Raw genomic sequence first — 26,568 nt, 5'->3', positions numbered from 1 at the left:
TACATATTGTATTAATACAAATGTATTTACTGACCCTTTACAAAAATGTAATTTAATATTATTCAATAATACATTTTCTTAAAAAAAAAAAAAAAAAGTTATTTATTCTTATTTATTTTTTAGTTCATAGTGTTTACAAGAACCATTTTCATCTCTGTACAGGTTGAGAGATTGTGGTCTTACAGATGAAGGCTGTGCTGCTCTGACTTCAGCTCTGAGATCGAACCCCTCACACCTGAGAGAACTGGATATGTCAGGGAATAAACTACAAGATTTGGACCTAGAACTTCTCTGTGCTGCACTTCAAGACTCTCGCTGTAAACTGGAGAAACTGTGGTAAGATTATCTCTCTGACAGTCTCACACATCATTGTCCATTATAAGCCTGTCGTTTGATGTCACCAAAATGCTGGGAACAAACAAACACACTTGCACAAACACACTTGCACAAACACACTTGCACGACTCCGTTGAGACAAGAGACAAACTATTCCCTTAACACTGGGTTCTTTGGGAAGCTAAACAAGGTTATCTTTCCCTCACAACCAAAAACACACTTCTTTAGTGACATTGTTGATTTTGTGGTCTAGATATGAAATTACAAAGCCTTCTCAAGCAAATCCTGTGCAGCGCTACTGATTACTTCCCTAACCCTAATGAAGCATGTTAACCTAATAGGCTGCTTTTGCTCTCGCTCTGGTTGCTGTGTGAGCACACTCTTCCAGAAGGAGTGCTCATAAAAGAAATTCCACTCTTTATGACATCATACAGGGCCATAAAAAAAAAAAAAAACTTTAACGAACATTATATAATGCTTAACAGATCATTAGTATAACATCTGTTAACCCTTGAACAGGCAAGACTGGAAAATGATCAGCAAAAAATCTGTTTCATGTGACTTTTTACATCATCTGGACTTAAGTAAAACATATCCAAAGGAATTTTGGAAATATCTGATGTAGTTTGGATTGTATGAGTTGTAACTCCCAGGTTATGTTGCCTGTTTAGGGTATTAAAAAAAAGGATTATCCACAGTATTGACAATGAATGGTGTTTCAAGGTAAACTGTGCTCCCCGCACTGATCACTGCATTATTGTGATGTGTGAGAGGTGGGTTGTAGGTGGTTGGGAGGGCCAGTAAAAATCTCGTTCCAGGACCCGGGCCCCTTCTCAATCTATGTATTTTGAGTAAAAATAAAGTTATTAAAAATAAAGTTATTATAATGTGTTACCAAAATACTCTAAAACTTTGGCCATGTTTAGCATGGAGAATAACATTTTTTACAGTGTAAATAACTCAGAATGCATGTAATATATGGAAGCATATGGGTAGCATTATTCAATTTGGGATGTAATATGCAAAATGACAATGTAATATGTAAAATGGCAATGCATTTCTGTATTTACATTTACATTTTCCAATACATCTGTGCAACGTTTGGTGCAAAATGAAAATGAAAATTAAATTACATAATTTTCATTTGCCATTTACTACACCAGTTTTAATATGTAAAATGAATATTAATTTTAACGCTTTATAAGTTGCAAATTTAAAATGAAAATGTATTACAGAAATGATTAGATATGTCTAACATGTTAAAGCAAAACTGTGGCAAAATGATCATTTAAATGCTATTTTTCTTAATTGCATTAACACTCACAGTCAAGACACTTACGATTGCATTTTCATTCGGTGTCCCGCAATGAATGTAGCAAAACTCAATGTGCACAATGAAAATGCATTCCGAGCCGATCACGTGTCCCCGCCCTCGCGCCACGTCAATCATTGTGTGAACAAGGCGGGGCTTGCAGAAGGTCAGAGACTCAAGTCTCAAGAAGAGGATTCAATCAAGTGAGACAACATGGACAAGACAGTTGGTCCGTGTATGTTTTGATCATTTCGGTTTATGGCTTCAATATTTCATTCGGATTTGTGGGCGGAGCTGAAACGCTGCTTTCATCTGATTGGTCGAATCGGATCGGTTTTCATCTGACAGCCTTCAGCTGAAATGTCTGAAACTACACTCACTGTTAATTAGCATAATATTTGAATCAGATGTAGCTGGGCACATAATTCGTGCTGCTGAGACCTGCAAATTATTTCTAGGTTGTAGTATTGTATGAATATTGTCCCACTGATAAAAACAGTGCAAATAGTTCTGTCCCTTTGGATAACAGTAAAGTGGAAATAAATATAGTTAAATTTATGAAATAAAATTAAATAGGATTTTTTGGGAAGGTAAGTCTGGCCAGTTATACAAGCAACACGAGTCGGAAGAGTCTAAAGATATGAGCTGAATTGGGTGAAACATTAAAGTTCTAGTCTGTGTCAATTACTCTCATAATAAATAATAATAATAATGTTAACTGTATTTTTCGGTATAAGTGGCATCAGTCCAAAAATACGTCATGACGAGGAAAAAAAACATATATAAGTCGCACTGGACTATATGTCACATTTATTCAAGACCAAGAGAAAACATTACCGTCTACAGCCGCGAGAGGGCGCTCTGGGGTAGGCTACAGGAGCACTGAGCAGCATAGAGCTAATTTTACTATTTTTATTTAGAAATGTAACTATATTCATTTTTACAATTATTTATTAATGTCACACACACACACATACCTAGTGCCTTATGACTTAAAAGATGAGAGTGGTAAATGTTACAGACATGGAACTGTTCAGTCTATTATTGATTTTAATTTCCACTTCACTGTTATCCAAAGGGACAGAACTATTTGCACTGTATTTATCAGTGGGACAATATTCATACAATACTACAACCTAGAAATAATTTGCAGGTCTCAGCAGCACGAATTTGCCCAGCTACATCTGATTCAAATATTATTTTAATTAACAGTGAGTGCTTTCAGACATTGCAGTGCTTCACTCGCACTGACTCTTATTCTTCCTGAAAGAATGACAAGACCGAGCTGAAGGCTGTCAGATGAAAACCGATCCGATTCGACCAATCAGATGAAAGCAGCGTTTCAGCTCCGCCCACAAATCCGAATGAAATATTGAAGCCATAAACCGAAATGATCAAAACATACACGGACCAACTGTCTTGTCCATGTTGTCTCACTTGATTGAATCCTCTTCTTGAGACTTGAGTCTCTGACCTTCTGCAAGCCCCGCCTTGTTCACACAATGATTGACGTGGCGCGAGGGCGGGGACACGTGATCGGCTCGGAATGCATTTTCAATGTGCACATTGAATTTTGCTACATTCATTGCGGGACTCCGAATGAAAATGCAATCGTAAGTGTCTTGACTGTGAGTGTTAATGCAATTAAGAAAAATAGCATTTAAATGATCATTTTGCCACAGTTTTTGCTTTAACATGTTAGACATATCTAATCATTTCTGTAATACATTTTCATTTTAATTTTGCAACTTATAAAGCGTTAAAATTAATATTCATTTTACATATTAAAACTGGTGTAGTAAATGGCAAATGAAAATTATGTAATTTAATTTTCATTTTCATTTTGCACCAAACGTTGCACAAATGTATTGGAAAATGTAAATGTAAATACAGAAATGCATTGCCATTTTACATATTACATTGTCATTTTGCATATTACATCCCAAAATTGAATATGCTACCCATATGCTTCCATAGTAATAGCATTAGACATCCCCTTTAATTATGATTGGTAGAGTGTGTTTTTGTGTTTGTACCTTGGCAGGTTTTGACCTGTCATGGATAAATATATTACACTTAATGCCAGCAGTAGGTGGCAGCAAGTTCCTGTCTTAATGAGTCATTCATTGAATCATTCATTCAAATTATTTGTTCAAATCACCTGTGCATACAAGGAATTTGTTTTTAGTGACATAAGCTTACAAAGTACAAAGAGACAACAAAAACACAGAGTCAATAAAAAATAAGATGAGAATAAAAAATACACATGTAAGTATAAATAAACAAAAATGTAAAAATAAATTGAAAGATAAATAAATTGTATGTACATTTGTGCTATAGATGATAGAATGTAATAGATTAGAAAGAGATACAGGGCTGTACTGGGATGGAAGTGGTAACATATTCAAGATTATTGTACATTTTTTTTTATTGCATAATGGGGGGGGGGCATTTAACTGTTCATAAGTTAGATTGCCTGGGGGAATAAACTGTTCTTGTGCCTGGTTGTCCTGGTATTTGGGGTTCTGTAGCATCGGCCAGATGGCAAAAGTTCAAAAAGGGGATAACTTTGATGTTATGGATCCAGAGTGATTATCTGAGCCCTTTTCCTCACTCTGGATGTATACAGTTCTTGAAGGGTGGTCAGGGGAGCACCAATAATCCCTTCAGCAGTCCAAACCGTTCTCTGTAGTCTTCTGATGTCTGATTTTGTAATTAAACCAAAACAGTCCTGGTAGGAATGCATACGTCCTCACAGAAAGTAAGGATGTTACAGTCTCTGTGAGTTCGTCCAGATCGGTGGTAGCAGCTACAAAAACACTCCAATCAGTCAGGTCAAAACAGGCTTGTAGTACACACTGTTTCGTTGGTCCATCTCTTTACAGTCTGTACTACAGGTTTACCAGATTTAAGTTTTTGCCTGAAAAGTGGTATAAGATGAACCAGGCAGTGATCAGACAGCCCCAAAGCTGCCCATGGGATGGAGCGATATGCATCCTATTGCTGTGTAACAGTGATTCAGTATATAATTGTTTCTAGTGAAACACAGAGCAGCAGAGTGTGAGAAATACTTATTTGTCCAGGAGAACAGAAGTTAACTGTCTATTTTATTGGGTAGAGAGTGTGCTTTCTGAGCTTCTTGAGTGCACTGCCTCACTTCCCCCATCTGCGTGTCCTGAAGCGCTTGATCAGCACCTCTGCTCTGTCAATTACTATGTTCAGCAAAACATCCGAATAATCGAAAACCTGTAGGAGATTTTGTGGTATGTTCTGCCGAGTGTTCAGCAGTTCATCCCTGGTGAAACTGATCGTGTTTGAAAAACAGGAAAAGCTAACAAAACCACTAAAACAACTGGGGCGTGAAGCACTGTGGCTGCCATGTGCGGCGCCATCTTGCTTATAAATTATAAATGGATCATTGGATCACTGACTCACTCAATTAATTCAAAAACAGATTAATTTAGGAACAAAAGGCTGCAGAGCAAAAACCTATACATGGGTAATTTTTTATTAACAATGACGATATCACATGCCCCATCCCTTAGCTGTTCTAAATTTAAATGACAATTTTTGAGTCCCACACTTTTTAGTGCGCACTATGGCTGCCGTCGCATCATCCAGGTGGATGCTGCACACTGGTGGTGATGAGGAGATACCCCCTGACTATGTAAAGCACTTTGAGTGCCCAGAAAATCGCTATATAAATGTAAGGAATTAATTAATCAAGGGAATATCACACTTTTGTTTTGTTCTTTTTAAAGAACCTCAAAAGTTGTACTTGAACCATTTTGTGCAAAACAAAAAAATACAACACAGGTGAAATTATGTTTTATGTTCTGATAGTGTTCTGATAGTGCTCGTTCTTTTGTTTGTAAATTATTATATGTAAAGAAGTTTAATATTTCATTTACATTTCCGAGTTTTACAAAATACACAACAATATTAATCTAAAGGGGATGGTTGTTTAAAGGGGGATTCTTATATTTTTCGTCATTTTATTTCATTCAACTTTGTGTGTCTGTTTAGTCCTGAAGCACATGACTGTTTCAAACAGCACTGAACATCATGCATAAATCTCATTCTGTCAGCAGCCGTACTGTATGAGGCAGTGATTGTTATCATATCTCCTCTTCTTCTCTGAAACCACAGTCAATGACAAACTACAGATACTTCAACTATAGTTCACAGTGTGTCATTGTTCTCTACAGGTTGAGTGATTGTGGAATCACAGCTGAAGGTTGTGCTGCTTTGACTTTAGCTCTGAGATCAAACCCTGGACACCTGAGAGAACTGGATCTGTCTTGGAATAGACTAAGTCAATCAGATGTGAAGTTACTCTCAGATCTACATGATGATCCACATTATAAACTGGAGAGATTATACTTTTGTAAGTATATTTTTATTTAAAGCATTTACATTGGCCCAAGTTTAGTAACAGGGATCTTACAGTATGTGTGTAACTGGGGTATTTGTGTTAGATAATTATTCAGCTCTGCATCAGTCTATACAATTTAACATTCTGTAATTTGACTGATCTATCAATATTTTCATATTTTACAGTGTCTCTGTCATAAAGAGAGAATTGTTGGTCATTTACTGTTAATTTTATATTAGCAGTTTCTCATTCATATCTCTGGCTGTTTTCTGAAATGGATCTGCTGATGTGATAGCGTTAATGTCTCGGTCTCATATGTGACTGTCTGTGTGTTTTATTGTAGGACTCTCAGTATTTAGACTTCAGTCCAGTTTCTTCAGGATCAGCTGCTACAGAGACACAATCACACAATCAACAGACACTGAAGACGCAGAAATGGCAATCTTTTGTTTAATCTCTGTTCTCTTCAATTATGGATTTCCACAATAATTTTTTAGAGGAGCTGAACTCACTCTGTCATTTAAAACTGTCATTTAAAAAAAAAATAATTATAATCTCATGAAAATCAGTGCTGACAAGTACCATTAGAGAGTTGTAATTGTTTTAGATTTACTAGATACTGATTACAATGTAGCTTTTAAATCAAGAAAAGGTTTAAATATTTTACTTTGAGAAAAAAATAAGAGCTTGATTAATGGAGAGATAGATGTTATTATTGTGTCTACTAGCAGAGAGAGACAAATATGCAATTTTTTTTATTGAATTATTTTTTTAGCTACCTTTATGATGATCTATGAAAGTTTACACCAAAATCTTTTATATTATCCACCGTTTTCCTGACGTAAAAATGGGCGCCGCCATTTGTAAATTACAGCTATTTTTAGCTGTACAAAACAGTACGTTTTGCTGCTTGATATTGACAGTTAATGTGTCCTATCATATTATTTTAATCTGTTATCTTAATTAAGAACACACTGGTTTGTACTGCAAACAGTTTAACCATTTACTGCATGTTGTTATTCTCCTCGTTGTTTACCTATAGCTGCTAATGAAACGGAAGTCTCACCGATAGGCTTACTTCCGCGATGTGGAAAAAGTATTTAGTTTCTAATTCTTTATTTAAATTAATTCTTTATTTCTGAAGTCACACAGTCAATGCAGACTGAAGAAGCAGAGACACACAGCGATCACTCTGAATTCACATCACTGTATTGTTTTTATATTTTGTGAGTCTGTTTTTTTTTTTTTTTTTTTTTAAGTACTGTTGTCATTAGATTTCCACAATTATCTCTTTAGAGGACCTGGACTTGCTGTATTATTTAAGACTCAATTTTGTACATGATCTGTGGATGAATGTTGAATACCACTGTGTACTATTTTGGATTGTTTTGAATTCGCTAGATATTGATTACAGTACAGATGCTGTAACACTTGTTTCATTTCAGTTTTCATTTTTGTGTGAATTATCTTTTTAAGTGACAAAAGTCAAGCCATAGACATGAAAGTGAAAAAGAAAGAAAGTGAAAAAGTGAAATTGAAATGCATTGTATAATTGTATAAAAGATATGTATTGTGCACTAGACAACTTTTTTATGGGAGAACGTTTTTTTTTTGTACAGAATTTTCAAAAAAAAAAAAAAAATCCTCTAGAAAGATCTGGTTTTATCAAAACATTTAAAGTTACTGTGTATGAGCTTCACTCCAGGTACTGTACATATTTGAAATAACTCAATCTTATTTAGAATTAAATAACTTTTTTAAGAGATTGGATGGAGAATAAAAGACCCCACATTTTACAGAACACACATATTGGCTCATAGTTTTGTTAACTTTAATTTTCCTTCTGGATCTTGGAACAAAGCATTCAAGCTTCAGATTATGAGATGTTAAATCACCGAAAAAGCTGATTTGTCTCAAGGCAAAACAGTGTTAAAGCATGTAACACATAAACCAAAAATTAACGAAGCTTAATTTGTTTGTAGTCATAAATAGATTATAGATAACATTTCTGAATACAAATATTATAATTAAAAGTCTTACGCGTGCACCTCTCAAGGGGGGAAATGTCAAAATTTTCAATAAATAGGGAGTTTGAATGTTTTCTGAGTGTAAATCTAGTCTAATTAGCATTATATATATATATATATATTAACAGTGGCAAAACCAAAAAAAAGACGTGTCCTGTTCAATCTGAATTTAAATCAGACTCTTATTTTGAAATGAATGTATCGCGCTTCCACCGGAAACACTACGCGCAGTTGATGCTCATGCTTTACACTGATGTTATAATGCAGTTTGTGTCGTTACAAACTATTTAATTTCGGGAAATTTGGATGGATGAAATGCCCTTTACATAGTTTTAAATGAATTTCGTGGATTCGTAAGTATACTTGAACGGTTCTCGTAATGTTTTTCTTCTGAAAATAACAGCTGCTGCACTTCATTTGCATTTTCGGTGGATTTAACGTCCAATATTAATTGTATACTAATTAAACTGACTCAACTTTATTGTATCGGAGAAGGGTATTTGCATATACAGTCATAAACGATCTATTGTCAAGCATTGGTGTTTATTTGTTAAAATAAACGAATTATGTTGTATTATTATGTGCTGTTAATATACATGCCATGCTTTTGACCCCATTTAGGTTCTTCTCTATAAACCAGAATGGGTAAAAAGAAGGGGAAAGACAGAAGTCCTCGAGCAGACAGAAGTCCTGAGACAGCAGGTACATGTATGACAGCTGCCCTTGAACAGTGATTTTAATTATGAAACCTCACACGATTCTCCTGATGCTTTGTTAGGAGTGTCCTGCGCTCACATCCGTAAAGGAATAGAGCACAACTTACTGAAGAAAGCCAGTCTGGATGAGCACTGGAGCTCGTGTCAGGACTGTGAGCCAGACAAACCTGTTGAAAAGCAGATTTTAGAGGATGAACCTGACAGAGAAAGTCCAGCTGTGTGGATGTGCCTGAAATGCGGCCACAGAGTAAGTGTTCAGGTGACTTATAACACATTACTGTTGACCAGCTGCACATAAAAACCCATGTTATGATCCTCGTCAGGGCTGCGGGAGATCAGAGAATCAGCATGCGATCAAGCACTACGAGACGCCTCGATCTGAGCCACACTGTTTAGTGCTCAGTCTGGACGTCTGGAGCGTCTGGTGAGTGACACACATCCTCCTCCTCACTGAAATGTGGCAGGTTTGTGTATTCAGAGCTCTGTGTGCCGCAGGTGTTACATCTGTGATGATGAAGTTCAGTATTCCAGCACGGGGAAGCTGGCACAGCTGATCACAAACATAAGAAAAGAGGTGCTGACGGATCCTAGCAAGAGGAACTCCAACAGAAGTAGGTTTTTTAGAGCTTTTAGGTCAATTTACGCTTCTAAAATATCTGTAGTTTACGCATTTATGAGCGGATTATCATAAGGACGTTTATATATACGCTATGCAATATGCACGTTTAAAAAAAAAAGTAATTTTAGAGATGTTGTCTATCTATCTTATATATATATATATATATATATATATATATATATATATATATATATATATATATATATAGGTATTTCGTATTCTAAACCCGTTTTTTTGAATATGCAAATTTTGTTATCTACTTAAACATGCACTAATTTGCATTTCCAGATTCTAAATCGGAAAATTTAAGCCATGTTCAAAATTCCAGTTTGATTGACGTATTAGAGTTAGAAGAAAAATTAATTCACCACGTTAGGAATAAAATATGATATAAATCATGTGAATGATATATAAACAAACATTTCTATAAAAAACGTCAATTTATAAACTGGGAAGTTGTATGTAATGTAAGTCCTGCTGAAGGGGAGATTTCCGACTCCATTTGAGGAAATTATTTGTAAAGATATGTTTCATAATTTAAATAGGTGAACTGTAATAAATAAACACTTAATTGTGTATTTTGGAGGTTTTCTTTCTATTAGTCTGAAATGTTTTGGAAGCAGAATGGCCTTAAAATTGACCAGTGCGTGAAATAAGAATGATGTTGCCTGTAGTGTTTTGCCTTAAAAAGCATCATTTTGCATGCATACTCTGCAGAAAGCAAGAAGGAGGAGAGCTTAGTGACAAATCCTGCAGAGCAAGCGCTGGACGAAGAGAAAGAGATCAAGGAGAAGCAAAAGAGCAGCTCAAATCATGATGAGAGTCCCAGAAGACAGAAAGCAGCATCCGCAGGAAGCTCTGGTGTCGTGAGCGTCAGGGGTCTCAGTAATCTGGGCAACACGTGCTTCTTCAATGCAGTCGTGCAGGTGCAGAGTATAAAACACTTCACATGACAAACAGAAACACGCTTGCATGCTCCGCTAACCATGATGTTCTCGTCTCCCGCTCAGAATTTATCACAGACGCAGTTTTTACGAGAACTGCTGAACCAGATCACAGATGAGAAGAGCTGCTTCACCATAACTCCTGGCCTGTCATCTGAGCTGGTACTGATGATGAGCCACAGTGTGTTCTCTTCTGGATCATTTTATGAGTAAAGCTTCATCTAACAGGATGTTTCCAAATTATGTTTTCAGGATCCTCTTCAGATCCAGCTGGACAGGCCCGGGGCGCTCACGCTGGCAATGTGTCAGCTACTGAATGAAATCCAGGAGACCAAGAAAGGTGTCGTGACCCCAAAAGAACTCTTCACACAAGTGTGTAAAAAGTAAGTAGCCAAACAAGAGCATTCCCAGCGCAGACGCCTCGTGTTATAACAAGTGTTCTGTCCTGAAAAGATTTGGTTGCTTTCAGAATCTCAGTTTCAAAAAATTGACCCTTATGACTGGTTTTGTGTTCCAGAGTCACAAATATCAGCCTCCAAAACAAAAAAAATTTTTTACCCTACATTTCAAAAGTTTGGCGTCATTAAAATTAGGTCAGTTTTATTTTTGTAACCACTGACTACTCTTAGTCAGCAAAAATGCAATAACATGATCAAAAGTGACAGTAAAGTCATAAATATTACAAACGATTTCTAATTCAAATAAATGCTGTTCTTTTGAAATTTCCAAATCACCAAATAGTCTTGAAAATGATCCCAAATCAGCTTATCAGAATGATTTCTGAAGGATCATGTGACTGGAATAATGATGCTGAAAATTCAGCTTTGATCACATGAATAAATTATATTTTAGAATATATTAAAATGAAAAACAATTCTATTAAATTGCAATAATATTTTAATATATATATATGTGTGTGTGTGTTTGTGTTCTATTAAATAAATGCATTCTTTCTTGTTATCTGTTGTTGACAGAGCTCCACGATTTAAAGGCTTCCAGCAGCAGGACAGTCAGGAGCTTCTGCGGTACCTTCTGGACGGCATGAGAGCAGAAGAAGTCAAAGTATGAACCTCTAACAGCACATGAACACAGACCAGAAGAAATGTGCATCAGTTTAGCAGTGGACTCATGTCATTTGACTATAAAGAATGTTTGAGACGTTTTACTGTAACTGAGTCCTCCTGCTGTTTATTTATTCCCTGTGTTTTCCAGAGAGTTAATTCTGGAATTCTGGAGGCTTTGAAAAACTCTGGCAAAAGCTTAGAAGCTGAGCAGATGAAGAAAGTTATTAAAGGTACAAGACAGAATGGCAAAGGAAATATTTTAATGAAATGTTAAAGCATGATTGAACACAAAACCTGTAAAATGATATCAATGTCTTTGACTTCCTCTTGCATCATTTTCACCAGAGTATGAGAAAAACGGTGCACCCAAGAACTTTGTGGACCGAGTGTTTGGTGGACAGATGAGCAGCACAGTGATGTGTAAAGAGTGCAGAACTGTGTCTCTGGTGACAGAGATGTTTCTGGATCTTTCTCTTCCTGTAGCTGATGAGGTGAGCGCCATATAGACTCTGTATCCCTCGTGTGAATATTCTGGGAAAGTAAACTGATATGAGTGTTTCCTCCAGGCTTACAGGAAGAAGAACCAGAAGAAGGTCACTCAGTATCACAGCAGTGTCAGTGATGATCGAGACGGAGAAAACACAGCATCCCTGGCCAATGGGAATGAAGACATGCCTACAGGAACAGGAAGCAAGTACCAGCAGAAGAAAGCCAAGAAACAGGCCAAGAAACAAGCCAAGGTGAAGACACGCACACACACAAGTTCAAACCAATAAAGTGGGAATAATAATGTATTTGTTATTACATATGTTATAAATAGTGATGCTCATATATATTGACCAGGCTGTTTAATATTTACTGTTAACTGCATTGAATGGTTAACAGACATTTTTTGTGTGTGTGTGTGAAAGGAGTTTATATTGTTTAAAATAAATGTTAATTCAATTTAAAATCTAGTGTGTATATGGGGGGGGGGGGTTGAGTAAATATCGCAGCAGGTAAAATAAATCTTTTTTAAATCTCATAGAAATCTATTGTTTATATTTTGCCTTTATATTGCCATTTATTAATAATTGATTTGGTGGATTAATGCACATTTTAGCCTCGACTCTTCTTTATAATTTTTTTGGTGAATTTTGAGAAAATATGTAAAATAAATGCTCATTTAATTTAATTCTATTATGTATATATCACCATTATATAAGACAGAATTAAATTGCATAATATTTTCATTTAATATTAACTGCAGTAGTGCTGCAACAACGTGAGAGGAAAACATCTTGGCGCTCTCCGGTTACGGTTTAACTGGTTACCGTGTGATCTGGTGACCAACTTCCTGGTTCAGGTCTGATATTCTTGCGCTTGCGGCATTCTGAAAAGTTGAGATGTTTTTAACTCGATGCGGTGCGGACGCGCCTGGAAAAAAGAATGCGTCGCGACGTCGTCTATCCATTATGAGCACGCTTATCGCGCCTACATTGGAAATTACGTGATATGTGAACGGCCCCTTAAAAGTCAGCGCGCCGCGAGACAACAGTCACAAACCACCGAGCTACCCCCAATCAGCTCCAGATCTCTGGAAACCAAGCTAAACCATAGCAGAACCCTGACTACATTTTATGGTTTGTGATGCTAAAGAACATTTCATGACGGCTCAGACTACTGTAAATTTATGGCTACTGTGGTTTAGTTATAAACGCTATCATAAACTCATATTTACCATAGTAAAATAATTTTCTTTGCCTCTTTATTATTTTATACTGTAAAAACTTCAACCACATTGGTTGAAAATGAATAAAGGTTGAAATATTATATTAGAAGTTGTACTCATATTTTTTTTGTAAAGTTCTCCAAAGGATTCATTAGCTAATTAAAAAAAGAACATTAGATTATTTATTGTAATAAAAATAATCGTCAGATTAGTCGACAGAAAAAATAATCATTAGTTGCAGCTCTAAACTGCAGTTCCAAACTCTAATGACACCATGCCTGAATTATCTGAATTTATTTTATTAATTTTTTTCCGACATGTTTGTTCCAGTAACATAATTTCCAAAATATTAAGTAGAATTCAGATGACATGAGATACAGCTATATGCTTACTATTGACTTTTGTGTCCATAGGGTCAGAGACGTCAGCAGAAACTGGACAGTAAGGTCAGTCTTGACTCTCTGACCCATCAGAGCACAGCTAGCAGCTCCGATCCAGCAGACTCCTCCAATCAGAGTCTATCAGTAAATGGCAGCGCTGATGCAGAGTCAGGCGAAAACATCCAGGAGCGTTCGAACCTTGAGAAACCTCCTGCATGCTCACAAAATGAGGATGAAGATGATGAGGAACCCAAGCAAGAACCTGCTACTTCTGTCAACAACCGCTTCACTGCCTTATCTGAAGACCGGACCCCTGAAGACCAGACCACTGAGGACCAAACCACTGAAGACGTGTCTTTGGAGGGAGAAGAAACAGAAGATGTGAATGCAACTGAGAAAGAGAACGGTGAAGACCAGCTTTGTGATGAAGAGGATCAGTTAGTAGAAGAACTGAATGCTATGTCACTAAAAACAACTGGAGACGAGGCCTCGTGTGACGTTAAAGAATACACAGTAGTGAATCAGGACCCGGAGCTGGCCTTTCAGTCCCTGGCCAGCAGGACGGCGCCAGAGAAGCAGGAGTGTTCGGTGGAGTCCTGTCTGTATCAGTTCACTGAGGTGGAACAGCTAATGGAGAACAACAGACTGATGTGTGTCACCTGCACTAAACGCCAGTCTGGACATAAAGCCGAAGACGGTACTGTGCTCAACTATTAACATAGCTCTCTCTTGCCTCGGTTTTAACCTCAGTTTACAGCCCAGAAACATTTCGTCAGCAGAACCACTTAGAACATATTTAAGTTACTTAGTATTTCTAGAATTGAACAATACTGGTGTTGTTAATGATATTGGTTAATGGTTGTATGACATTCAGGTGAACATAAAATAACACTTATTCTGTATAATGATTTCTACATGTATCCACCGCTGAGACGGAAAGAACTTAAACTGTTACTAATGTAAACTGTAACTATCAAGGTTTTTTTGGTTCGATCTCTAGATAGAAGAACCAACTAACACTACAAGTTACAATACAGTCAAATGTTCACACTGTTGAGCTTTTGATGACCGTGTTTTGCACGCTAATTGTTTTAGTTTTTTTCTAACATCTCATTTTGCGATCGTTAAATACATTCAAATATATTCCATGTTTATTTTTTTATGTGTATATTTATATCTTTATTCATCCCTGACCACTTTCATATTTTAAATGATCATAATAAGCTTCCAGAAATCATTGCACACCGTCCAGTTTTTTCATAAACCTCAATTATGAGAGCAGTGCAAAGTGTAAACCGATTTTGTCGTTGTGTTCAGGTTGTAAGAAAGCTGTTTACAGAGATGCCCTGAAGCAGATGCTGATCTCTGATCCTCCAGCGGTTCTCACGCTCCACCTGAAGAGATTCCAGCAGGTAAAACAGCTTGTTCCTCCTCAATCACATCTCTACACAACAGTCAGCTCAAAGAAATCTGCATTAAGCCCTTCATTGTGTCATTCACCTGTAGGTTGGATACAGTGTTTGTAAGGTGAACAGACATGTGCGGTTTCCTCAGATCCTGGATCTCGCTCCATTCTGCTCTTTAAGCTGCAAGGTGAGGAAATACTCACTGGTCTTCACAACATTTATCCATCACTCCTTGAGTTCTGGGTTCAGTGAACTCACTCAAAACTGTGTGCATCAAACAATGTCTGTGTTTTAGGGAGTGAAGGAGGACGAGAGGCGAGTGTTGTATAGTCTTTATGGGATAGTGGAGCATGGCGGCACCATGCGCTCTGGACATTACACCGCTTACGTCAAATCAAGACCTTCAACACACAATCATGTAGAAAACGGCCTCGATGCTGGTTGTGAGTATCTACGCTGCTGAGTTTTTTTTTTACTAACATGCATTAATATTATAGAACATAAAATCAGTCAAACCTGATGCGAGCTTATTGCATTAAATTGCATTTAGTTGGAACAAAAAGACGTTTTGTTTATTATTATCCTCTCGTAGCAGGTCACGCCGAGGCCAGTAAAGGATCGTGGTTTCACGTTAGTGACAGCAGTGTTCATCCGGTTCCAGAGGCCAAAGTGCAGAGTTCCCAAGCCTACCTCCTGTTCTACGAGAAGATCTCATAACTCACATGAGGAACGGTCTTCAAAACAAAGGGCTGCTGCTGCTTCATTCAGACTCGGCTGCTGCTGGGAAATCCTCCAAATCAATTGAAAACTTGAATCAAAGTCCTTTGTATGTGCATCATCTTTTTTTTTCTTCTTTTTCTTTCTGTTATCAGCTGCTGTTCATGGGAAAGTTTTCATTCATCCAAACAAGATGCAGAACTTACTTGGAATTAATTTTTTTAACCCGAAGTTAATAATTTTCAGTGGTGATGATTCCAAAGCGATGAAATATTTATCTTACCTCTAGATCATGATGGGATGGTGTGATGAAGCTGTGATGCGGTTGTTTTTCTCATACAGTGTTTCTCAAAGAGTCTGTTTAAGAGCATCCTTCAATCTTCCTGGACTGATAGTCATTTTGCATGAATCTCATAAGGAATAGTCATATTCCACCCCAAAATTAATGCTATATATATTTTATTCACATTGTTATAAAAATGATTTATTTATCCGTTTAGTAAATTATTATTGTCTTAAGAATGGGCTTAATTTTTTATATGTAAAATAAAATAAAAGATTTTCCTTTTATTTTGGGATGAAATATGACCAATATTACTTTACAGAGACTCATCCTTTTTAGTTCTGAAATATAAAACTAGACTGTAATATATATTGGTACAATTTTATATTGCAATACATCCTGTGCTGTCCTCAATATAATGGCACAGGTTTGTTTTCTAACATTTTAAAAATGCTTAAGATATATAAATAAAACTGACAATTTTCAATTCTCAAAACGAGTGTCTCTTGTCAAAACAATACTTTGTGTTGTGTATTGAGTTCAAGGAAACAGAATATTATTGGGCGGCACTATTTACTGCGCAATAATAGAAATGTATTATAACAATAACTTCCTCAGGGGCGCAAAAATTTTTTCCACTCTAGTTTCGTTTCTACAATGGCTCATCTGAAAGTGGAAAAACATTTGTATACTCCCATAATCTGAAGTTGTTCAAAATAATTTGTGACAAAAAGAGACCGTTCTTCACCTGGCCCATATCCATCTTTTGTAAAGCCAACAATGTGATCAAGGTTCCTTTTCTAATGTGAAAATGTTATAAATAAAGCTTAATATTAAAAGTTCCCCTCCTTTATCTCAGGTGTTGAATGAAGAGTTAGAAGGTCAGTTTCAACACCGGAAAACACTTGACTACAGACAATATCACAACAAATTTAAGTTATTTCTATTTAGTTTCAGTTTTAATGTCATTTGATGGTGTGAAATACACTTGCACTTTAGAATTGACAAGGTGTCATAAGAAACAAAATAACAATGATAGTGATAGTTGAACAGTAAAATAGGATTATTTTAATGTACTGTATACTTTCAATGAAATATCAAAGTAAAATAGCTAATAAAACAAATTGAGCAAATTAACACCAACTAAACAAATGATTAAGAAGAATAAAATCTGGAAGATAAGACTAAATATACCAGTGATAGTAAAGTTCTGCTGCTAGTTTCTCATACACACTGCTGTGCTTGTGCTGTTTGTTCAGACAGAGCGAGATTGTGTGTGTAAACCCCTTCAGAAGCAGGATCTGCTTTTAGACACAGCAATGAGGAGCGTCCAGACTGAACTACAGGGCACCACATCAGAGAAACTCACCCTGTGAGATACACACACACCGATTCAGCACTGTAGATCATTCACAGCAGGAAAAAGACCAGCGCTTCCTGTGTCTTATGTTACTGATGCCAAACGCTGAAGTGTTAGATTAGGCTGATGGCAAAATGTTCCATGATCCTTGAAAACCATTACCAAAACTACACAAGATGAAAGAAAATATGATATGTAAATCACAGTTCTGACATAATGCACTGTAAATGACATCAAGATTGGAATGTTGGAATCATCAGCTCTTTTAGTTTCACTGAAGGCAGATCCTGGAAGACTGCAGCAGAGTTCCACTGTTGCCGAGGAGACAGCTGTCAATCATCAGCAGCTGCTGGAACGCTCCATTGAGACGCTTCAGGGGGAGCTCAGCTGTGCTGTGAAAGATGGAGAGACCCTGAGAGAAGAGATACATCAGATAAAGAGGAAGGTCAGTTAAAAGTTCTTTTAGAAGTTAAAACAAAAGAACATAGGCACTGCTGTTTAAATGTATATGACTGAAACCAATAGTTCTGGCACTGAACCACACTTTTTAAATATTTATTATTCTTTTTTATTATTATTGGTAGGGGTAGTATGTATGTATTATATTATATATATGCAATATGTATTATATTATATTATAATTTACTAATTTAATAAAAAAAATATTAAAAGGAATAATAATTATATATAATAAATTATACATAATATACATATAAACATTTTTATTTTATATTATGTATTAATAAAATGATTATTTTGATAATAAAAATAAATAAACTTTGATTAATAATAATTCTTATGACAATAACAAAATTATTTAACATTAATAAAAAAATACAATGTTTTATTATGTTATGCATAATTATATAATTAATATACATATACACATCATACAACGTATCATATTAACATGATTACATGTATTTTATTATTAAAAAGGATAATAATAATAAATATAGTATTTATTATACATGTATAGTCATGTATTTCAATTATAATATTAAAAATGTATAATGTTAATACATTATTATTTTTATTAATACTATTAAAAAGCGGCTGTTTTATCAAAGCAATACACTGAAATCTCTTCTCATGTGTCTGCTGGATATAAAACGGAACTCATTTTACCTGCTATACTGACTCCAGTACAGCAATTACCATAAACATCTTCTTCTTCCCCCAGTGACGGACAGGTGGAGATGACCACGGTGAACTCAGCACTGCAGAAACAGAAGGAGGACAACAAGGAGCTGATGGAGAGCCTGGCAGCCTTCAGCATCAGCATGTTTAACATCAAAAGATCACCGAGTCAGATGCACGTCAAACGAAGAGTGTGCTAGTAAGTCTCTCTCTCTCTCTCTCTGTCTCTCTCAGGTAACTCATCATCAGATTTAACAGATGCTTGGGGACTTGACAAACAGCATGAACAAACTGGCCTATTTGAAGGGCAATCTGTAGGTCTGTTTCACATGTTGCATGTATATGGATTTATTGCACACATTTTGCACGGTGTGACATACAGTGTTGCTTGAACAGTCATATAATGAACAAACATCATATGTCAGAAAAACACACCAGGCTTCAAATGAACAGAGTGTGTGTGTGCATTTACACAGGCACAAGTGCAACAGATGGCCACTGAATGTACTCAACACTGAGCAACACTGCACTGCAGAACACTTACACACAGGTAAACACACACACACACACACACTCTAACAAGCACTTTCACCAGTTCTGTGCCGCTCAGGTGTGTGAAACTGAACTGCATGAACACAGAAAAGCAACTGACACTGGTCAAATTTGAACACTGTTTATTGATTAAAGAGTTCATATCATGAGTCAGAGTCAGATTTAACAACAACGTTTGAGATCAATTAGTTTGCTGTGCTTCCTCTTCAGTCCATTCTATTAGAAATTAACTAAATAATAAATGCACTAAGCAACAAACTGCTTCTTTTAAAAACCACAAGGTTTCTGTAGTGCTGATCTTGTATTACAGTTCTGGCTGATACCTGCCGAGCCAAAAATTATTTTCTAGATATGACAAAAAAGAAAGCACTGCAAACACAAACAAGTCATATTAAATGCTACAAGTACATGCTAAACATCGCAGCATTATAATTTACAATATAAAAATAGATATTCATTTTGAGATTAGATTTAAATTTAACAGTATTATTAAAATATTTGTATTATCTATAATATCGGTCATTAACTGACATGGTACTGTACTATAGCTCGCATCCCTTGATTCTAGACATTTGAAGAAAGCATTAACTTATGACTAGCATTTAACAATGTCCATTCTGTGTTTATAATGTTAACTTGCCGAGCCAGAGCAATATAATATTAGCATCTCATTTCACTGCCCAGTGTTTTATGTGGTTGTCATGAAATGATGGATCATTTAAAAACTGTGTTAGAGCAGCAGTGTTTTTGGACGTAGTGTGCAAAATTGTGATTTAATACAAATTGTTTTTCAGAACCCAAAACTTTGTAAGAGAACTTTAAGGCTAAATATTAAATAATGCATGATATGAACCCTTCAGCTAGTGAACTACTGAATATTTAACACTCTTTCTGTCTCATACTCAGACGCAGGGAGGAAATCAGACACTAAAAGAGCAACGCTGTGCACTACAGCAACACCACAGAGACACGCTGAGGTTTTCAGCAGCCAAAATTTTACATTTCTGGAAATTGCTACAGCCCAATTTATTATTATTTATTTGAATAACTGCAAAATCTGCACTTCTTCCGTGGCTTATTTTAATTTCATAATGAACTTTACTCTTTGAAGTCAAACAGCAGTGGTTAAGTGACAATATGCAAATACTTCTGGCCCATTTTGGGGTGAACTAAATATACAAGACTAGATTTACATGTCACTGTTTATAACACATTCTGTTCATCCTTTGCTGGGTCGCTTTAAAAAAAAATTGGGGCATAAATTGAGAGAATGCCCACTTCTCCAGGCACCACTACAACACTGTATGTGCCCTGGAGCACAGGTCTCTGGGCTATATTTGTAGCAATATCCAAAAATACATTGTATGGGTCAAAATTATAGATTTTTCTCTCATGCCAAAAATCTATGGGATATTAAGATCATGTTCCATGAAGATATGTTGTAAATTTCCTACCATAAATATTATCAAAACCAAATTTCTGATTAGTAATATGCATTGCTAAAAGCTTCATTTGGACAACTTTAAAGGTGATTTTCTGCACCCTCAGTTTCCAGATTTTCAAATAGTTGTATCTCGGCCAAATATTGTCCTATACATCAATGGAAAGAATGTTTATTCAGCTTTCAGATAATGTATAAGTCGCAGTTTTGAGAAATTGACCCTTATGACAGGTTCTGTGGTCCAAGGTCACATATGGAACACTTAATAAAGAGCTTTAATATTTGTTAATTTCTTGCTATATAGACTTCAATTACACTGTAAGTGCATCACTGTAAACATGATTTCTGTGTGTTTTCACTCAGTGATTGTTTGTAGTAAACGGCAGTATGTTGTGTGTTTGTCAGACTGCAGGCTATGGAAGAGATTCAGAGGTTTGAAGCTGAAGAAGGGAATCACAACGCACCAAAGATATGATATGAATATGATGAATGAGTTTAACTGTATACATACATTCTGTAAACAACCTTGCCCAGAGTTTAGAGCAGGCCTCAAGGGAAAACCACAATGCACAGGAGAAACTAAACACCCTCAGCGAGAGGTAAGGGAAGGTGAGTTTATGGTATATTATGAACATTATGATTTATCAGTCACTAATATATGGTGCATGCCTAAACTTTTGCATAGATTATCTGTTTGTGTTGGATTGTTCATATATCTTCTGTATACACGTGTCCAAGGTCCATTATATATTTAACTAACAGAGCTTTTTGCATCATCTTTGTCTTCCCAACAGGATTTGGAAGCAGAAATTGAAAGTCTTGAAAAAGAAAGGGATGAATATAAGAGGAAGAGTTATGAACAGGCATGCATTCAAACCTGTTAATATACAGACAAGTCTGAAGGTTATGCTAAACCAAATATATTTAAAATCCTAGTTGATGGTTTATTAAACAAATGCTCGGTCTTAACCCACTAAAGATGCATGTATCATATTTTATACATGACTTTCTAAGGCCTCTACATCTTTTACATAATATTGTCACAAAAAAACTTTTCATCTGCATGTCTTCTGTGCATTTTTCGGATTATCCATGCAGATCAATAAGTAGAAAAACTTTCAATGTAATTTCTAATTGTTATTTGCTCGGTAAAGTAAGGGCAAGGATAACTTTATATTTTACTCGCCTTAATATTTCATTAATATTAATAAAGAATTTAATTGTTTATAAAAAAGTGTTGAAGTGCTATATTTGAGGCATATTTTAATCGTCCTTTTTATAATGCATTTCACAGTGTATTTTGTTGAGCACAATAGTATCAAATTGATTTTGCTGAGATGTATTTTGAGTTATTTCCAATCTCATACTATTATTTGTTATTAATAATAATTATAATTTTACATATTCCTCACAAAAATAATTCCTCGCAAAAATACATTTAATTATTGTTAATTATAGGAGCTGAAGGCAGAGAAGTTATTATACAAGCGCTGCTTTACTAGAAAGTAAAAGTACTGAAACTAAATGTTTCATTTCTAAATTCACCCTTTAAAGCACGTCTGCTATAAATATTAGAGCTAAAATTTGGATAATCGCTTTATAACCAGCTTGCTGGACTATAGTGAATGTCCCAATCCATCCCTATGAAGGATGATATCTCACAGTGTGTTTGTTATGTGTGTATCAGTCTGATCTGCAGTGTCTGTATTGCACTCAGCAGGTGGAGCTACAGGCCGAAAGAGATCTCAATCGCACGCTACAGGAGACATGTCGGGTCTTAGATCTCTGACACTGTCCTAGATGGACCCTCAGCTCTTGTGGTCCATGCAAAATTACAGGAGCCATTAGTATCCATCCTCCTTTTCTTCTTTCATCTCTTTCTTAGTTTCTGTTTGCTTTGTGATTCTCTCTCCTCATTTTCCTTCCCTTGTGCAGTATCAGCAAGCTACAGTTCCCTTCATCTTCCTGTCTGTTACTCCCTTCAGGTCATCAATACTGCAAGACCAACAAAGTGCTGGAGAATTGCCATTATGTAAAGGAATAATCAGGGCTTTTGTGCTGAATGCTGCTGTTATGTGTGTGCAGCACCTGGAAGAGAGTTTGAAACGGCTCCAGGATGAGGCAGAAGTGAGACTCAGGGAAGTTTATCTGGAGTCACAGCAGGTAAACAAACCCCACCAACATCAGTTTATACACTAGCAATATTAATAGAGACATTTAATGAGAGAATTGTTATTGTTGAGTAAACCATCCCTTTCAACGGAATCCGAATGCTGTTGTGTTTCCGATGTGATCATCTCCTGTGTTCTAAAATCCTGAAATTAATGCTCTAAACTCTAAAGCATGTCAGATTTTAGGATGCCGCCTCCTTCACTGATGACAGCCAGTGTTGAAATCATGCAAGCTCTCCAGAGGATGGAAATTTATTTTGCCTCGCAATTTTGCCCTTGATATGGTTCTTTCGTTTGCATCCTGCTTCTCTGTTCCTCGGAATCACAGAGAACATGGACGAGGACCACAGAGGGCTCTGCTCTAAATCTGAGAGCTTTAATGGCCACAGAAACTCACAGAGAGCTTTTGCAAGATGGGAAAAGACAGCACATGGTCCACTTCAGCTCAAGTAGCAAATGAAACATGATTTCTGATATTATTTTATACTGTTTTTTTTTATCATTAAAAATGCTCCTTAAAATTCATTTTAAGTGGTTTGACAAATTTTTTCAAATGATTTTTTTTAAGTAATTTTAAAGGATATATCCATTTATTATTCAGCAAGGATGCATAAAAATTAATCAAAATGTATGTTACAAAATATTTCTGTTTTTAAATAAATGCCGTTCTATTGAAAATTCCATTAATCAATAAAAAAAGTTTCCACAAAAATATTAGTTAGTAGAAATGTTTTCAACATTCCTAATAATAATAAATGTTTCTTGAGAAAATCAGCATATTAGAATGATTTCTGAAAGATCATGTGACTCTGAAGACTTGAGTAATGATTCTTAAAATTCAGCTGTGCATCACAGAAATAAATTACATTTTAAAATATATTCAAATAGTAAACAGTTATTTTAAGTTGCAATTTATAAAATGTATATAATTTTTTTTATTGGTATATCTTTTATACTTCAACCTGAAAAAATAACCATGTAATATAACAACAACAATATATATATATATATTTCCAAGGGAATTCATTGCTCTATAAATGTTATAAACTGAACAGCCCACGTCTCCAAACCCCGCCCATCACTGATGTGTCAGCCAACCAGAACACGTAAAAAGCCAGTGCTTGTACTCTGATTGGCTAAAATTCTGTAGGCAGCTCCTCGGTTTTTTTATTTATTTATTTATTTATTATTATTTTTTACAAAGTTAGTATTTTACGGAAAGAAATTTTATTTCTCAAAACACACTTTTCAGTGTTAAAAGTCACATAATGCGGGCCTTTTGATATTTGTTATAAAAAATAAAATAATGATAATTTGAAGGTTTTTGTGTAACAGTCTCCGCCTGTCGGTGTTAAGGACTCACTGTCACTACTGAAGGTTTTATTTTTGTACCTCGTTTCCTTGTCTCGTGCCCCCGCAGACAGGGAGAGAGAGAGAGAGCGCGCGCGCCGGGCTCCGGTACTGCCACGTAATCTCAGTCGAGCCCCCGCTCGCTCACTCACTCAAAACTCAAAACCTCCGGGAACAGTGACAACGACTACGGAAAATTAAAAACACACTGTACGAAACCCCTCCGGGCGGTGCACGGACTGCAGCGGTAAGCGAAAAGCGCGTGGAAGTGTCCCCGCAGTGCACGAGACGCTGTCCACGTTTAACACATTCTCACGAGCAACAGGGCGATCCGCGCGTGTGAAGCGGAGCCGAGTAGTTTTCAAGTCATGTCGCATGCAACAGGTCGTTGATTTGCTGTCGATAGCTCATCATAAACAACACCGACGCGGAAGAGAACGCGTGCGGCTCGTGCTGTCATGCGCTACATTTCTAGTATGTTCTGTCCTGTATCAGCCTGATCTGAAAGATTGATTTGAACTCTGCTTTTCTCAAACGCTGATTTAGTGTTTCGAGCAGAGATGCTGAGAACTTTAACTTTTGTTTTCACGTGCAGAGAAGTTCAACGCATCCACCTGCATATAACAATTTATGAGAGTTTAAATATTTTTAATATACAATCCTGTGTATTCACTCCCCTCTTATCAAAATATAATAACTTGCTGTGCCTCCTGAAACAACTTTTTCACTGTCTTCACATCCAGTCAAATCATAGTGGATGAAATCCAAATCTTTTAATAATCATTATGCATTTATAATTCATAAGACATACTTAAAAATTAATTTGTCACACTGGAGGATTGTTTAACAGATAAAAAAGCAAATGGATTAAAATCCTAAAGTCAAATAGAAATCATATTTGTATATTTATATTAAAAATATATAAATATTGTAATTTATTATTTAATATGCATTCCTGGTATTATTGTATAGAATTGATCAGTGTTCATTAATAAAAAATAAAAAAAATTCTATGGAATTATGAATTATAATCCAATCAAATCCTAAAGTATGATTTCAAACTTCACCCTGCATTTTTCTCATTGAATATTATATGTCACTTTAAAATACGTTAAACTGAAAGACCACTAAAAGCATCTAAATATACAATAAAGATTTATGTAAACTTGAAATTAAAATCTTAAGTTGTTTATCCTTTTATAAATAAAATCCATTAACAAATGTATGGTCATGTGCTTCAATAGAAAATAATTTAGCATCACAAAATTGTTAATGCTATTTACAGGACATTGTCTTTTGGGTTTTCTCTCGGGATCGCCGGTGACCCGCTGTGTGGAAACACTGAGCCATGCGACAGTTGAAGGGCAAGCCGAAGAAGGAGTCGTGGAAGGACAAAAAGGAGCGCAAACAGGCCATGCATGAGGCGCGGGAGCAGGTGACAACCATCGTTCTTCCGACGCTCGTCTTCCTCGTGCTGCTCATCGTCCTCTTAGTCTACGTGGCTACGAGACCCGGAGCCATCGAGGAGACAGACTCCAAATAGCCAAATGTCCTCTGCCCTTGTCTTTCTCTTACATTTCCCCTTGTTCCTTTCCCAATGCCAACTCCCCAATGGACTCAATCATAAGGATGAATGGATTGATAAAGTAGTGGTTTTCTGTGCCATGTTTGGAGTATGTTGAAGGAGTCTTCCATTTGGGCTTCTGACAGAGCACCTCTCCCAGCCACCAGCATTCGCTTCTGTGGCGGCCATGTTGGCTCCAAATGCATTTACAGGGTTCTAGTTTCATGCCAAAGCACCTGAGATACAGCAGACTCAGACTGACCCAGGAACCGGGCCAGATCTGATGCCTCTGTGCTCAAAGTCAGTACAAACGAGAAGTGATTGTAGTATTGCACATGTCTGTAGCATGCAAACTTATGCATACACACACACACAGATACACAAATGAACATTTATGGGTTCACATGAAACCATTAATGACAGAATTGTATGTTACCTAAAATGTATACTTATTGCTCACTACCAAATGCCTTTTAACAAGCAGTTGCTGATGTTTTTTGTTAATGTGTGTGTGTGTGTGTGTGTGAGCATATGCACATTGAAGTGAATGTTCCTATGACACATCTGTGATATACAATCCCAGCTGCAAATGTACTCTTATTTTAAAATGTATTCCAGCAGGACTTGGATCTAAAAATGTGCCTTAACTTTTAATAACATAACAGGATTTAAAGTATTATTAAAGAAGTAGAAAGCCATGCCGACTGGTTTTAATAAGACTCTGTGTTTGGAACTTTGAAGTTTTTCCTCCCATCTGTCTCTTACGAAAGTATTTAATTATTTTGGGAGCTTTGTTTTTGCTGACAAAACGTTGTGATTTCTTGCTTAAATTATTGCATTTTCTTGAGAAACTTTACATGCACAAGCACTGAAATGTAGTTTATCCGCAAAAGCTTTGTGAGCGCATTCATTGAAATACAATTTCTCCTCGCGTGTCCTCTCAAAAAAAGTATTTGTATTCCCCTGAAAACTTTGCATTCGCTTACACAAGCATTCAAATATAGTTTTTCAACACAAATGTTTTATGAGAGAATGCACTGACTGAAATATAACTTTCCTCCAATCTTTCATCCAAAAAGTATTTAGTTCCCCTGAGAAAT

At 36.1% G+C, this 26,568-nt stretch overlaps 1 protein-coding gene and 1 long non-coding RNA gene across 3 annotated transcripts; both read left to right on the top strand.

Moving 5' to 3' along the window:
- The first annotated feature begins 8,256 nt into the window (after positions 1-8,256).
- On the top strand, positions 8,257-16,729 carry LOC128029492 (ubiquitin carboxyl-terminal hydrolase 16). 2 transcript variants are annotated; one of them, XM_052617299.1, is made up of 17 exons: positions 8,257-8,403; positions 8,672-8,752; positions 8,829-9,013; positions 9,090-9,190; positions 9,262-9,377; positions 10,103-10,311; positions 10,396-10,491; positions 10,582-10,712; positions 11,304-11,391; positions 11,542-11,623; positions 11,739-11,884; positions 11,960-12,133; positions 13,518-14,181; positions 14,802-14,896; positions 14,991-15,077; positions 15,186-15,333; positions 15,486-16,729. In XM_052617299.1, the coding sequence occupies exons 2-17, from the start codon at positions 8,692-8,694 to the stop codon at positions 15,605-15,607; spliced, it is 2,505 nt and encodes an 834-aa protein (XP_052473259.1). In that variant the 5' UTR covers positions 8,257-8,403; positions 8,672-8,691; the 3' UTR covers positions 15,608-16,729. The 2 variants fall into 2 exon arrangements, with proteins under 2 accessions (XP_052473259.1, XP_052473258.1); XM_052617298.1 differs by having other exon boundaries at positions 15,483-16,729.
- Positions 16,730-23,572: 6,843 nt separating this feature from the next.
- LOC128028534 (uncharacterized) lies at positions 23,573-26,166 on the top strand. The gene is made up of 2 exons (XR_008187158.1): positions 23,573-24,151; positions 25,190-26,166. It is a non-coding gene; the product is annotated as an uncharacterized LOC128028534 (long non-coding RNA).
- Positions 26,167-26,568: the final 402 nt, after the last annotated feature.

This window comes from Carassius gibelio, chromosome A15 (assembly GCF_023724105.1).
Source record: "Carassius gibelio isolate Cgi1373 ecotype wild population from Czech Republic chromosome A15, carGib1.2-hapl.c, whole genome shotgun sequence".
Classification (NCBI taxonomy): Eukaryota; Metazoa; Chordata; class Actinopteri; order Cypriniformes; family Cyprinidae; genus Carassius; species Carassius gibelio.
This window is presented reverse-complemented; position numbering and strand designations above follow the sequence as displayed.

Excerpts from the sequence above, each read along its gene's own strand:
- LOC128029492 (XM_052617298.1), top strand. The coding sequence starts at position 8,692 with ATGGGTAAAAAGAAGGGGAAAGACAGAAGTCCTCGAGCAGACAGAAGT. Across the intron at positions 10,492-10,581 it reads CTGGCCTGTCATCTGAGCTG|GATCCTCTTCAGATCCAGCT; the intron begins GTACTGATGATG and ends TTATGTTTTCAG. Across the intron at positions 11,392-11,541 it reads TGAGAGCAGAAGAAGTCAAA|AGAGTTAATTCTGGAATTCT; the intron begins GTATGAACCTCT and ends TGTGTTTTCCAG.